The sequence below is a fragment of the Myotis brandtii genome, unplaced genomic scaffold (genome assembly GCF_000412655.1).
Source record: "Myotis brandtii unplaced genomic scaffold, ASM41265v1 scaffold29, whole genome shotgun sequence".
NCBI lineage: Eukaryota > Metazoa > Chordata > Mammalia > Chiroptera > Vespertilionidae > Myotis > Myotis brandtii.
In genome coordinates, this window is record NW_005361075.1 from 28,983 (window position 1) to 42,562 (window position 13,580).

General features: G+C 53.5%; 1 protein-coding gene across 2 annotated transcripts; it reads left to right on the plus strand.

Moving 5' to 3' along the window:
- Positions 1–158: 158 nt before the first annotated feature.
- On the plus strand, positions 159–12,875 carry PPP1R1A (protein phosphatase 1, regulatory (inhibitor) subunit 1A). Of its 2 annotated transcripts, none has more exons than XM_005869109.2 (7): positions 159–363; positions 5,672–5,732; positions 6,668–6,705; positions 7,018–7,081; positions 11,107–11,262; positions 12,143–12,249; positions 12,742–12,875. In XM_005869109.2, the coding sequence occupies exons 1-7, from the start codon at positions 280–282 to the stop codon at positions 12,745–12,747; spliced, it is 516 nt and encodes a 171-aa protein (XP_005869171.1). In that variant the 5' UTR covers positions 159–279; the 3' UTR covers positions 12,748–12,875. The 2 variants fall into 2 exon arrangements, with proteins under 2 accessions (XP_005869171.1, XP_005869170.1); XM_005869108.2 differs by having other exon boundaries at positions 161–363; positions 12,739–12,875.
- Positions 12,876–13,580: the final 705 nt, after the last annotated feature.

Genomic DNA, 13,580 nt, shown 5'->3' on the forward strand with positions numbered 1-13,580 from the left:
CCACCTGCACACGCGCCTGGGCTGTCCCCCAGGCCTGGCGCCGGCCACACCCCGCTCGCGCGCCCTCGGGGCGCAGCCACGACGGGGTTTAGGCTAGGGGCCTGGGGGAGGGAGGGGGCTGTGAGGGGCGGTGCGGAGCCAATAGGCGGTTGCAGATTCCCGCTGGACTGGGGCCAGGCTGGAGCTGAGAGGAGTGGAGCTGAGAGGGAGCGCGCCTGCCCAGCCCGGAGTCCCGCTGCCTTCCCTGCCACAGAGCGGGCCAGCGGCCACCGCCCAACCATGGAACCGGACAACAGCCCTCGGAAGATCCAGTCCACGGTCCCGCTGCTGGAGCCACACCTTGACCCCGAGGCGGCGGAGCAGGTGCGGAGCAGGGCGGGGCGGCAGGGGACTCGCCCAGCCAAGGACGAGGGACCCCAGGACTGTCTGATCCGAGATCCCTGCCTGATCCTCCCCGAACAGTGCGCCTCTAAGGGCGGATGCGCTCAGTTTGGGGGTCTCCCACCCCCTCCCCCACCGTGGGAGCCACACGTCCCTATCCTTGCTTCTTGGAGACGGACAGAAGGACGAGCGCCTCCCCTGCAAGCTCGTCCCCACCGGAGTCGCTCTCTGCCTCCCCAGCCCCGGGGGAGGGGGCTGCCTGAGGACACGACCCCTCTGGCCTTCGGCCTTCGCCAGTCTGGGGTCCTCCACCCAGCCAACCCCGCGGGTTTCTGAGCTCTGCGGGGGCGCTGCGCCAAAAGGTCCCCGCCACCGCTGGGGAGGGGTCCAGGGAGAGGGGGGTAATGGAGGGAGCCCTGTGCTCCTGCTGCATACCCAAATACCCTGTCCTGCTTTTCTTTAGGAGACAACCCCCTTTCTCATGAAAGGAAATGAAATCTTTCGCTTTTGCTGCCTCCTCTCATGGGCAGGGCCCCTCCACCTTCCCAGCCCTAAACCCTGCCAGGCTTGGAGAAGTTCTGGGTATCTGCTTGCCACACCCCTCCCTGCCCAGAACTCCGGGGACACCTGCACACGCGCCTGGGCTGTCCACCAGGACTGGCGCCGGCCACACCCCGCTCGCGCGCCCTCGGGGCGCAGCCACGACGGGGTTTAGGCTAGGGGCCTGGGGGAGGGAGGGGGCTGTGAGGGGCGGTGCGGAGCCAATAGGCGGTTGCAGATTCCCGCTGGACTGGGGCCAGGCTGGAGCTGAGAGGAGTGGAGCTGAGAGGGAGCGCGCCTGCCCAGCCCGGAGTCCCGCTGCCTTCCCTGCCACAGAGCGGGCCAGCGGCCACCGCCCAACCATGGAACCGGACAACAGCCCTCGGAAGATCCAGTTCAAGGTAACGCTGCTGGAACCGCACATTGACCCCAAAGCGGTGGAGCAGGTGCAGAGCAGGGCTGGGCGGCCAGGGACTCGCCCAGCCAAGGAGGAGGGACCCCAGGACTGTCTGATCCGAGATCCCTGCCTGGTCCTCCCCGAGAAGTGAGCCTCTAAGGGCGGATGCGCTCAGTTTGGGCATCTTCCACCCCCTCCCCCAGTAGGAACCACAAGTCCCTACCCTTGCTTCTTCAAGAAGGACAGAAGGACAAGCGCCTCCCCTGGAAGCTCATCCCCACCAGAGTTGCTCTCTGCCTCCCCAGCCTCGGGGTAGGGGGCTGCCTGAAGACAGGACCCCTCTGGCTTTCGCCAGTCTGGGGTCCTCCACCCAGCCAACCCCTTGGGTTTCTGAGCTCTGCGAGGGCGCCTCACTGAAGGGTCCCTGCCGCCACTGGGGAGGGGTCCCGGGAGAGGGGAGGTAATGGAGGGAGCCTGGTGCTGTGCGTATAGGAGTGGAAAGAAGAGCAATAGCTTGCCCAGTGCTCTCCAAAATAGGAGCTAGCCTACTGGATCCCAGAGAGTGAGAACGCGAAGGGCTGGGGAACACTGAGAGGGCTGGGGCTTTGGGGAGAGGGGTGGTCCCGTCTGCAGGCTGAGGCTCCCCTGGCTGCAAGTCTGGACACGTGGGTCCTTTTTTCCCAACTACTGCCCTTTGGAGCGGGGAGTGGGGGGTGGCGTGGAGAGAACGGCACTGGGAAGCCACAGGCAGGGGCTTTCGAGGGACTGGGGTTCAAGTTGAGCGACAGGCAGGGGAGAAGCACTGTGCTGGCCTTTGCTCGAGGGGTGGGAGTCCAGAGCCCGGCCCAGCCTCCTGGCCTGGCCTATATTTAGCTCTGAACAGCCTGGCAGAGGCAGCAGCAGCCTATGAGAATGTGTGAGCAAGTGTGTGTCTCAGGGACAGTGAGCGTGAGTGGAGAGGGTGACCACCCGTGGTCACTACTACAGCCTGTTTGCCAGATAATTGTTCATTTCTCCATCTCCTTTGTGTCCTCTGTCCATTTGCCTGGGCATCGCTCTTCCTAAAGAATATCCATTCCCACAAGGTCAGTTCCCTACTTCCCCCAACTGACTGCCAGGGCCCTGCTGGCCTCCCCACCTGAAAAAACACTGGCCTCTCAGGAGGGGCTGACAGAGTGTTCCTTCTGTTGATCCAGCTGGTTGGTAGAACAAGGTCTGGATGGGAAGGGGAAGGGAAGGTACACACTCTCTCCCTATAACTTCAGCTTCCCAAGTGTGGGTAGGGGTTAAGTCCCTGGGTCCCCATCCTCTCTCTGGTCTGGGGGAGCCGCATCTCCAGATCTCTGAGGTGGGACAGTAGAGGGAGGGACTGTGGGGAGACCTCCAAACACCTGAGGATGAGGAGGGTGAAGAGCCAGGAGCATGGGGAGTGTTCGCTGGGGTCAGGAGAAAGGCTATTGTGCCTGCAGGCAGGGGACTAGCAGAGATAACCTCAGAGCCAGGAAGAAAGGGCCCACGAGTGTGGAATGTGGGGGTTAGGGGTGAGGTTTCCAGCAGATATGCCTTCCATTGGCACAAACAGGTATCACTACGTGACACCTGCCTCAGTGTGGTGTTAGAGGAGGCAGGTGCAGTGTGTGTTGGGAGTTGAGGGGGAGGCCAGCTGGTTCGGGGATGTAGGGGCAGAGGAGAAGGATAAGGCCATGCTAAGGAGCCAGAGGGAAAATGAGAGCTGGGCCTTGAGCCTGCTTTTCTCTAATCTTCAGAAATCTGTCTGCCAAGCCTGAAATTTTACCTGCAGTCTAACCCCAACCCCTCCTGCTGTGTTATCCACGTGTGCAGGCAAAAAGCTCCAGGTTTGGCAGGAGCTCCTATCCCAGACTGACAAGGGAAGGCAAAAACGCTCCGAAGAACTGCATTAGAGAGCACAGGGTGGCAGGGGGTATGGGGTGCCCACAACTACCAGGTCGTTGGCATGAAAGGCTTGAAGATAAATCAGAGGCAAAGCCACAAAGTTTCCTTTAGAGCTAAGATTTGGGATGTGTGGAAGAAAGAAAAGAGCATAGTTCGGGTGTCTGGGAGGTGCTTCGGGAAGTCTGACTTTGTTCCCTCACCATTCTCAAGGACACTGAGTGCTTAGAAATCTTGTCCAAGGCAAGGAAATTGGCTCAGGAAGGGATCACAGAACCCTGCTGCCCTTTCAAGTCTCCCTCTCAGGTTCCCAACTCCCACTAATCCGCACCCTCCCTCTCCCTGTCTCTTTCACAGCCAGCCCCCTCCCGCAGAGCAAGAGAGAACTGGAGAGGAGTCCCCTCCTAGGAGGAGGATGGCCCCCACCCACATACAGGAAGCACACATGCCTGCCTGCTGGCACCTGCACATTTGCACCAGGAACAGCTAGAGATGGGCTCAGCTAATGTTTGTGCGGTGCACGCATATATGCGGCGTGCACACACATGGGACTGGTAGTGCCAGGGCCCTTGAAATGTCACCAGAACAGAGGCCACTGGATTATCCTGAGAAACACTGCCCTACCTCAACACACCCCCACTCTGTGCATCCCATTTCTTCTTTGGGGAGAGTCTGCCTCTCAGACTGACACTGCCCCTCTTGCTGTGGCTGATACCCATTTGGGGGCATAGAGACGGGCAGGCATCTTACCACCTTCACCCCAATGGGAATAATACTAAATGGACACACAAAGATGGGGATTTGATCATTCAGTGTCCTCACCCTACTCTTCTTAGCTCTGAATAATTTTAGCCCCTCTCCCAGTCCCATTAGCCTTCCCTCCCTTCTGCTGTCCTGGAGGGAACTATAGGGACTCCAACCCCACCTTTACCCTCGCTTCCAAGCCCCTAAACCCTCCAAAGAAACGGAAAAAAAAAAAGGCCTGGTTGCTCCCAACTGCCCTCCCCTGCCAGCCTGGTCCCCCCCTAACTGCCCTCCCCACTCCAGCCTGATCACCCCCAGCCGCCCTCCCCTCCTGGCCTGATCTCCACTAACCGCATCTGCCTCGGCCCCGCCACCATGGCTTTGTCAACAACAATCAACTTTATTGGCAGCATGACAAAAGAGCAGCAACGGGAAAAGGGGCTCAGAAGCCCAGCAATCAGCTCTTATATGTTAACTAGAGGCCCGGTGCATGAAATTCGTGCACTGGGGGTGGGGGTCCCTCAGCCCAGCCTGCACCCTCTCCAATCTGGGACCCCTCGGGGATGTCTGACTGCCGGTTTAGGCCCGATCCCACACCCCTCTCACAATCCAGGACTTCTGGCTCCCAACTACTCACCTGCCTGCCTGCCTGATTGCCCCTAACCATTTCTGCCTGCCAGCCTGATCACCCCCTAACTGCTCCCCTGCCAGCCCGATTGCCCCCAACTGCCCTCCCCTGCCGGCCTGGTCGCCCCCAACTGCCCTCCTCTGCCAGCCCGGTCGCCCCTAACTGCCCTCCCCTAAAGGCCTGGTTGCTCCCAACTGCCCTCCCCTGCCAGCCTGGTCCCCCCCTAACTGCCCTCCCCACTCCAGCCTGATCACCCCCAGCCGCCCTCCCCTCCTGGCCTGATCTCCACTAACCGCATCTGCCTCGGCCCCGCCACCATGGCTTTGTCTGGAAGGACCTCCAGAAGGTCTCCCAGAAGGTCTTCCAGTCTAATTAGCATATTACCCTTTTATTAGTATAGATTTCTTAGAATGGGACCTGAAGCTCAGGATAAGACTTTTCAGCTGACCAGGGTCCTGCCTAGGACTGCTCATTTATATTTACCATGACAAGGATTTTCACAGACATATTTCCTCACAAACCAGAAAGGCAATGTGTCCAAGGATAGGGAAAACATTAGGAAGTGAGGAGCACAGGCCAGGGAAATGCACATTCAGACCTGCCTGTTCTGTGCTGTCCCCCCAGGCAGGGTGGGGATTGAGGGGTGTTCTCTACAGGTGCTGATCCACAAAGGGTTAATGTCTGCTTGGGGGGTGGGCTGGGAGACTGAGGGAAGAGCCTTGCACCTCCTGGGTTATTTCTGACCATTGATCCAGGATGGACGGAAAGACAGTGGGCCAGAGATCGATGTACTCGAGCAGATATAACTGCTGAGATGGATAGCTAGGGCCAGGACTGGGGGAGGGGGGACTCAGATACAGAAAAGGGGTAGGGGGATGCAGAAAGGCGGGGGGGTCTTTTGGGTCCCCAACAGAGAGGGATGAGCACAGGAAAGTCCACCCTGAGACAACGGGTTCTGTGTAACAATATTTTTTGAGGTGTGCTAACTGGCTGACCTGGATTACATTGCTGAGAGAGTGGTATTGGGTGGGGCTTTGATGCCTCCACATGTACTTGACCTCTTCCTTCAGATTCGGAGGCGTCGGCCCACCCCTGCTACGCTCGTGCTGACCAGTGACCAGTCATCCCCAGGTAACCCCAGGAATGGGTCGCTGAAGGGAGTGGGGGCTGCTGAAGACAGCTGGGTCCAGTGAGGGAAGATTGAGTGCTAGATAGAAGGGCAGGTCTGAGAAGTCAGAGATCTCCTCAATCCTGGAGGCAGAAAAGTGATGGCTGGATTAGCAGGAGGATTTCCTTTGCTCTGGGAAGATGGAGCAATGCTAGGAAGGGGAGAGAGAACACCTGGTTCCTAAGCCCTCGGGAATTGGGTGGTCAACTGAGTGCTGGTTGCTTCGCAACAGCCTTCCAGGTTTCTCCAGCAACTGAGATGCTGCTGCCCCCACCCCCAGAGGCTATGACAGCTGTGCGGGGGAGGGACCGCCTCCATCAGCTATCTTCACAGCCCCCAGAGGGGAAAGGGAAAGTTAGAAAAAGCTCAGGGAGCAGCTGGCATTCTGGTCACCAGTGTCCCCATCAAGGTCTGGGGAGAGAGCAAGGTCTCAGGGAATGTCATGGGGAGCTTGACAGGAGAGTGGAAGAGAGGTGGTCATGCTTATAAGCTAGCCAGGAATTCAGGATGCCTGAGTCTCCCCTTGCCTCCAACTAGTGAGAATGATTGCACCTTCCTGGCCCCTGCACGGGATCAATTTGCTTTCCAATGTTCCCTCGTATGCAGCAAAGGGACCACAAATCCTGGAACCTCCAGGTCTGATGCAAGGATGTAGACACAGATAAACCCATAGGGTCAAGGACAGGATTAGATGCAGGGGTAAAGCCAGCCAGCAGAGCAGGAGGAAGCTGGAAGGAGAAGGCCAGGGGCAGCCTCCAGGGCTAACTGCCTAGGGGCAGATGTGAGGGACACATCAGGAAGGAGGTGACTGCAGAGGCTCTTACCCTTGGAAGTCAGCTCCGTGGGGACTCTCTGATCTCCCATCCTCATCACTTTCTCCTTTCCCTGTTCCCCTCAGAGATAGATGAAGACCGGATCCCCAACCCCCTTCTCAAGGTGAGCTGGCCCCTCCCACTCAGCCCAGCCCAGGGAACCCACAGACTCATTAAGGGATTATTCCTCAGAACACTCCATCTGCAGAAACGTTGAGTTCCTCGTCCCTGTACCCCCCAAATGTGCATGTACACACACATCCCAACATGCCCCCCACACGGTCTCCTTGCTCGCCATTGTGGGGGCTGGAGAAGCAGGAATTTTCTTTCTCCACTTTCTGAAGTCCACACCTACCCCCAATTGCAATCCAAAAGCATGACAAGGCACAGGAGGCAGGTGAGAGAGCCGGCACCCACTGTGTTCTGTCCTTCACAGTCCACTTTGGCCATGTCTCCACGGCAACGGAAGAAGGTGACGAGGACCACACCTACAATGAAAGGTTTGGAAGATCCTTTCCATCTCTTTTTTTTTTCCCCATCACCATTTATCCCACATATATCCTCTTTCACCTCTGCCCACCCCCAATTCCTCCCATCTCTTTCTTCCCCTCTGTGCCTGAGATTGGGCAGTTGACCTAATGCCCCTTTGGAAAGAATCCTTGAGAAGTCATTAAGTCTGTATTATAGTGAGGTTGTTGCTACACAAACTGGAGTTGGCTTCCAGCTCTGTTTCCCAACTAGCTGAGTGGCCTTCTTAACCTACTGAGCCCCAAATACAACCTCACTACAGCAGTTAAGCTAAAGAAAATATGTGAACTCACCCTGTATAGGGTGTAACACATAGAAGTTACTCAAATTTTTTTCAATTATAGTTGACATTCAGTATTATTTTATACTAGAGGCCCGGTGCACAAAAATTTGTGCACTCGGGAGGGTCCCTCAGCCCGGCCTGTGCCCTCTCACAGTCTGGGACCCCTCGGGGGATGACCACCTGGTGGCTTAGGCCCGCTCCCCGGGGGATTGGGCCTAAGCTGGCAGTCAGACATCCCTCTGGCAGCCTGGGAGCCCTTGGGGGATGTCCACTTGCCAGCGGGGACCAGGCCTAGTTGAAGTCGGACATCATTAGCGCTGCTGAGGAGGCTGGAGAGGCTCCCACCACCACCACTGTACTGGCAGCCATCAGCCTGGCTTGTGGCTGAGCAGAGCCCCCCCTGTGGGAGCACACTGCCCACCAAGGGACGGCTCCTGCATTGAGCGTCTGCCCCCTGGTGGTCAGTGTGTGTCATAGTGACCAGTCATTCCCAGTCGCTCTGCTGTTAGGGTCAATTTGCATATTACCCTTTTATTATATAGGATAGAGGCCTGGTGCATGGGTGGGGGCCAGCTGGTTTGCCCTGAAGGGTGTCCCGGATCAGGGTGGGGGTCCCGCTGGGGTGCCTAGCCAGCGTGGGTGAGGGACTGAGGGCCGTTTTCAGAGTGGCCACACCCCCTTCAGGGTGGGGGTCCCCGCTGGGGTGCCTGGCCAGCCTGGGTGAGGGGCTGATGGCTGTTTGCAGGCTGGCCACAGCCCCCAGCCACCCAAGCTCCCAGTGGAGGCTGGCTGGAAGCAGGTATCTAGGAATTATTTAGCTTCTATAATGGAAACTTTGTTGCCTTTTGCAGAGGCCACAGCCGGCCAGAGCAGGCAGGAAGCTTGGCTTCCTCCATCGCCGGGGCAACCAAGCCTCCTGCTTGCTCCAGCTCCGTGGCTGCCGGCCGCCATCTTGGTTGGGTTAATTTGCATATAGTTGCCCTGATTGGCTGGTGGGCGTGGCTTGGGCATAGCAAAGGTATGGTCAATTAGCATCTTTGTCTTTTATTAGTGTAGATTGGTTTCAGGTATACAGCATAGCGGTTAAACATTTATATAATTTATGAAGTTATCCCCCCGATAATTTCAGTACCCACCTGGCACCATGCATAGTTATTACAATATTATTGACTATTTCCTATGCTGTATTTTACATCTCCGTGACTATTTTGTAACTATCAATTTGTACTTCTTTATCACTTCACCTTTTTCACCTGCCCTCCCCCCCAAATCCCCTCCCATTTGGCAACCATCACTTTATTCTCTGTATCTATGAGTCTGTTTCTGTTTTGTTTGTTCATTTATTTCTTTCAATTCCATATGTAAGTGAAATCATGTGATATTTGTCTTTATGTGACTTATTTCATTTAGTATAATATCCTTTAGGTCCACCCATGTTGTCACAAATGGTAAAATGTCATTCTTTTTTATGGCCAAGTAATGTTCCATTGTGTATTTGTACCACATCTTTATCTAATCATCTATTGCTGGGCACTTAAATTGCTTCTATATCTTGGCTATCCTATATAATAAAAGGGTAATATGCAAATTAACCCTAATGGTGGAACAACCAGTCGCTATGATGTGCACTGACCACCAGGGGGCAGATGCTCAATGCAGGAGCTGCTCCCTGGTGGTCAGTGCATTTCCACAGGGGGAGCACCACTCAGCCAGAAGCCGGCTCACGGGAGCCTCTCCCACCTCCGCAGCAGCACTAAGGATGTCTGACTGATGGCTTAGGCCTGCTCAGTGAGGGAGTGGGCCTAAGCCATCCGTCAGACATCCCCCAAGGGCTCCCGGGCTGCCAGAGGGATGTCTGACTGCCAGCTTAGGCCCAAACCCCTGGGGAGCAGGCCTAAGCCAGCAGGTGGACATCCCCCAAGGAGCCCCAGCCTGCCAGAGGGATGTCTGACTGCCAGCTTAGGCCCAAACCCCTGGGGAGCAGGCCTAAGCCAGCAGGTGGACATCCCCCAAGGAGCCCCAGCCTGCCAGAGGGATGTCTGACTGCCAGCTTAGATCCATCCCCTGGGGAGCAGGCCTAAGCTGGTAAGTGGACATCCCCAGGGGGCCCCAGACTGCGAGAGGGCACAGGCCGGGCTGAGGAACCCCCCCCCCCACCCAGCAAGTGCACAAATTTTCGTGCACCGAGCCTCTAGTTGTAAATAATGGTGCAATGAACAAAGGGGTGCCTATATCTTTCAAATTAGTGTTTTAGATTTCTTCAGATAGGTACCCAAAAATAAAATCTCTGGGTTGTAAGACAGTTTCACATTTAATTTTTTGAGGACCCTTCATACTGTTTTCCACGGTGGCTGCACTAATCTACATTCCCACCAACAGTGCAAGAGGGTTCTCTTTTCTCCACATCCTCACCAACACTCATTGTTGGTTGATTTATTGATGATAGCTATTCTGACAGGTGTGAGGTGATATTTCATTGTGGTTTTAATTTGCATTTTTCTGATTATTAGTGACATTGAGCATCTTCTCATGTATCTATTTGCATCTGTATGTCCTCTTTGAAGAAATGTCTATCACGTCCTCTGCCCATTTTTTAATTGGATTGTTTGGGGGTTGTTTTTGGTGTTGAGTTGTATGAGTTCTTTGTAAATTTTGGATAATAACCCCTTATCGGATGTATCATCGGTAAATATCTTCTCACATTCAGCAGGTTGTCTTTTCATTTTGTTGATAGTTTCCTTTGCTGTACTGAAACTTTTTAGTTTGTAGTCCCGTTTGTTTGTTTTTTCTTTTGTTTCTCTTGCCTAAGTAGATATATCTGAATATATATATTACTAAGAGCAATGTTAGAGAGTTTATGCCTATGTTTTCTTCTAGTTTTGTGGTTTTGGGTCTTACATTTAAGTCTTTGATCTATTTTGAGTTTATTATTTTATATGGTGTAAGAAGGTGATCTAGTTTTGTGGGGGGGGTTTGTTTTGGGGGGGGTGCATGTATCTGTCCAGTTTTCCCAGCATCATTTATTGAATAGACTAGTTTTACCCCACTGTGTGTTCTTGCCCCCTTTGTCATATATTTATTGACCATATAGGTGTGAGTTTATTTCTGGCCTCTCTATTCTTTTCCATTGGTCTGTGTGTCTCTTTTTATGCCAGCACCATGTTGTTTTGATTTCAAATATTTTTTACTCTAACTTGAGTCTTTTCTCCTGCCCCCAAGGGAGACCAAGTATCCCAACAAGTTAGAGCCTTTTGTTCTTAAAGGCTCTTCCCTACACCTTTCTTATTGTTTTTTAAAAAAATGTTTTTATTGATTTGAGAGAGAGAGGAAGGGATAGGGAGAAAGAGAGAGAGAAACATCAATGTAAGAAAGAAACATCGATCGGTTGCCCCCCATACGCACCCCGACTGGAGATAAAACTTGCAGCCAGGGTATGTGCACTGACTGACCTGGAATTGAACCAGCAGCCTTTCGGAACAACGCTCAACCAACTGAGCCACACCGGCCAGGGCACCTTTCTTACCTTTGAAGGAAATATGTCTTATTGTCTAGCTTTAGTCCCTCCTAATTGCCTAGCGAATGTCCCTCCTTGTTCAGATCTCGGGGCATGGCAGTGTGTGATGGCCATTTAGCGTGGTTGTTGAAGTTGAGTGTTCACAGAGGAGGCTCTGGGCAGTCATGTCCAATGTTCCCTCCCTTTCTCTGCATCCCCAGAGCTTCAGATGATGGTTGAACATCACCTGGGGCAACAGCAGCAGGGAGAGAAGCCTGAGGGAGCCGCTGAGAGCAAAGAGACCCAGGAGACCTGCCCACCTGAGACCACAGACACAGAAGCGGAGTCAAGACTGGGTGCCTCTGGGAAAGCACAAAGTATGTTCCAGCCCAGGAGGAGGCAACCTATTGTGGGGAGGAGTCTAGGAGTAGCCAGAAACTATCTTCAGAATATGGATATATCTGCACGTATTGCATGTATTTGCATCTCTTCACCTTTCCTTACCAAATGACCCCAACCCTTCCCAACTGGCCATCAGAGCTCCCTGTTGTGGCTGAATGTGGGGAGCCCATCATAATGGGAACAGCATTCATAGGCTAGAGTCCCAGCTCTGCCCCTTTCCCAGCCCAGAGGCCTCGAGCAACTTAACCTCAGTCTATAAAATGATAATGATGGTGCCTGATTCACTGGTAGTTTGTGAAAATTAAATGAACCCGCCCGGTAACTGGCACATACAAAGCATGCAATAAGTGGAAATTGCTGGGGGTACTGTTAATACATGTCCATAGTCCCTTATCCCAATTATTCCAGAAGTCAGAATTTTTCCAATTTTATGAAGGTGATACAGTATGTATACTGTATATTATATAGTATCCCCAGGAGCACACCCTGTAATCAAACACATTAATATTTCTACAGTGAAATGAACTGTCCCACTAAGTGGGATAAGTAGACTATAAATAGCTTCATATCAGTTCAGGTCAGATTTAGCCACACATTGAGATTATACCCAAATTTGAAAACTTTTTTGGAGGGTTTTTTTCTTTTCTTTTTTTTATTTTTGGGAAAAAAAATTTAAACATAGTGATTCTATAGTAGGAATTGTAATCAGAGAAAACCCTGTTGGTCTTGGCCGATTGCCCCAGCTTGGTCTTGGCTCCTCTCGGGTCATTGGAGTATGGGGTGGGTTGAGCACTGCCCTCTCTACCAGCCCTCATGAATACCACCTCTCCTCCCACCCTCATTTTCCCTCCTTAGAGCTTGCAGAATCCACCCCAAAAACTCAGGAGAGGGGCAGTGAGAAACCCAGCACAGAAGAACTCTCAACCCATATATCACCACTGGGTTCCCAGGGAGCCAACTCGGTAAGCTGCCAAGGCTGGGCTGTGGGTCTATAGGAGAGCAACTGTGTGGAGGAAGGCGGGGGCTAAGATCTGGACTCAGGGAAGGGGGAACAGAGCACCATCTTTAGTCCCTGAAGAGCTAGTCTCTATGGCAAGAGAATGGACAAATGAGAAGCTGCAGCAGAAGGGACTGAGGTTAGACTCTGAGTTAGGACTTCCAGCTCCTGGAATAGGTGATGGAAATAGACCATGGGTTTTCTGATAAAGGGCATTTGGAACCCTCAGCTGTCCAGGCTGATGAGCAGTGGACCTGCCTGGAGTGGAGGCATTGATGGAATAACCCCCTGAGCTGCGATGTTACAGTCCTCCCTCCCCTGCATAGCCTGGACAAGGGGCAGGAACTGGTGTCAGACATCAGAAATTAGATACTTGACTAATAGGATGGTTGGGCAGACCAGCTCGGGAGGGGGCCTCTCACTCACCCTTTCTTTCTGCCCCCTTTCCCCACAGCAGGTCTGAGAGTGAAGAGAGATCCTGGGTACAAGCCTGCAGCTGGGAGTGCGTGGACACTGGATTTGTTTCTTATTTCTTCACTTTGGGGAAAATCTCTTCTTTTTAAAAAGTGATAAATTTGGTGTTAGATCCTTGGTATTTCCCTTCTTTCCCGACTTGGAGAATCTTTTCCCTCTCCCCTCTTGTCCTGCCCTCTCTACCCTGTGCCCAGTTGCAAATGGGCAGGAGACTTGAGAAGGGGGTTCTTCTCCATCCCTGCCTTACTTGCTGCGGGAAGAGGAATGGGGGTCAGATAGATGGGAAGACTAAATTCCAGGGTACCAAGAGGAAAGAATGACCCCAGGTTCTCTTTTCCTATTGAAGAAGGGATATCGCCACCTGGCGGGCTTCCCTGCAGCTGCGAGCCTTGGAGCTCTAAGGCCAGCCTAACTGTGACTTTGTGTGAGCATCATCTGCTGGACAAAATGGGGAACTGCAGCCTGGCGCGGCCCGTGGGAAAGAGTGGGTGGTGTGTTGTGTGGATGCCTCCTCGCCTGCCCTCCAAGCTTCGGTGATTCCCAAACTTCCACCTGTGAGGAGACCACCACCCCTATTCCAACCTATTAGCAAAGGTGTATTGAGAATACGGTGGCTATTATCTAAGAGGCCCTTGCTGGGAATTGGGAAGGTCACTCTGCCCCTTGTCCTAGACACCAAGGGGCCAGGGTAAAAGACAAAAGCTGAGCATAGGTGAGGAAACTTCCTCAGACCCCAAAGCCAGGCCTCTCCTGCCCACTGCTTTTGATTTTTTCAGGTAGTGGAGGGGAGAAGGAAAGAAGGAAGGAAGGAAAGAAGGAAGG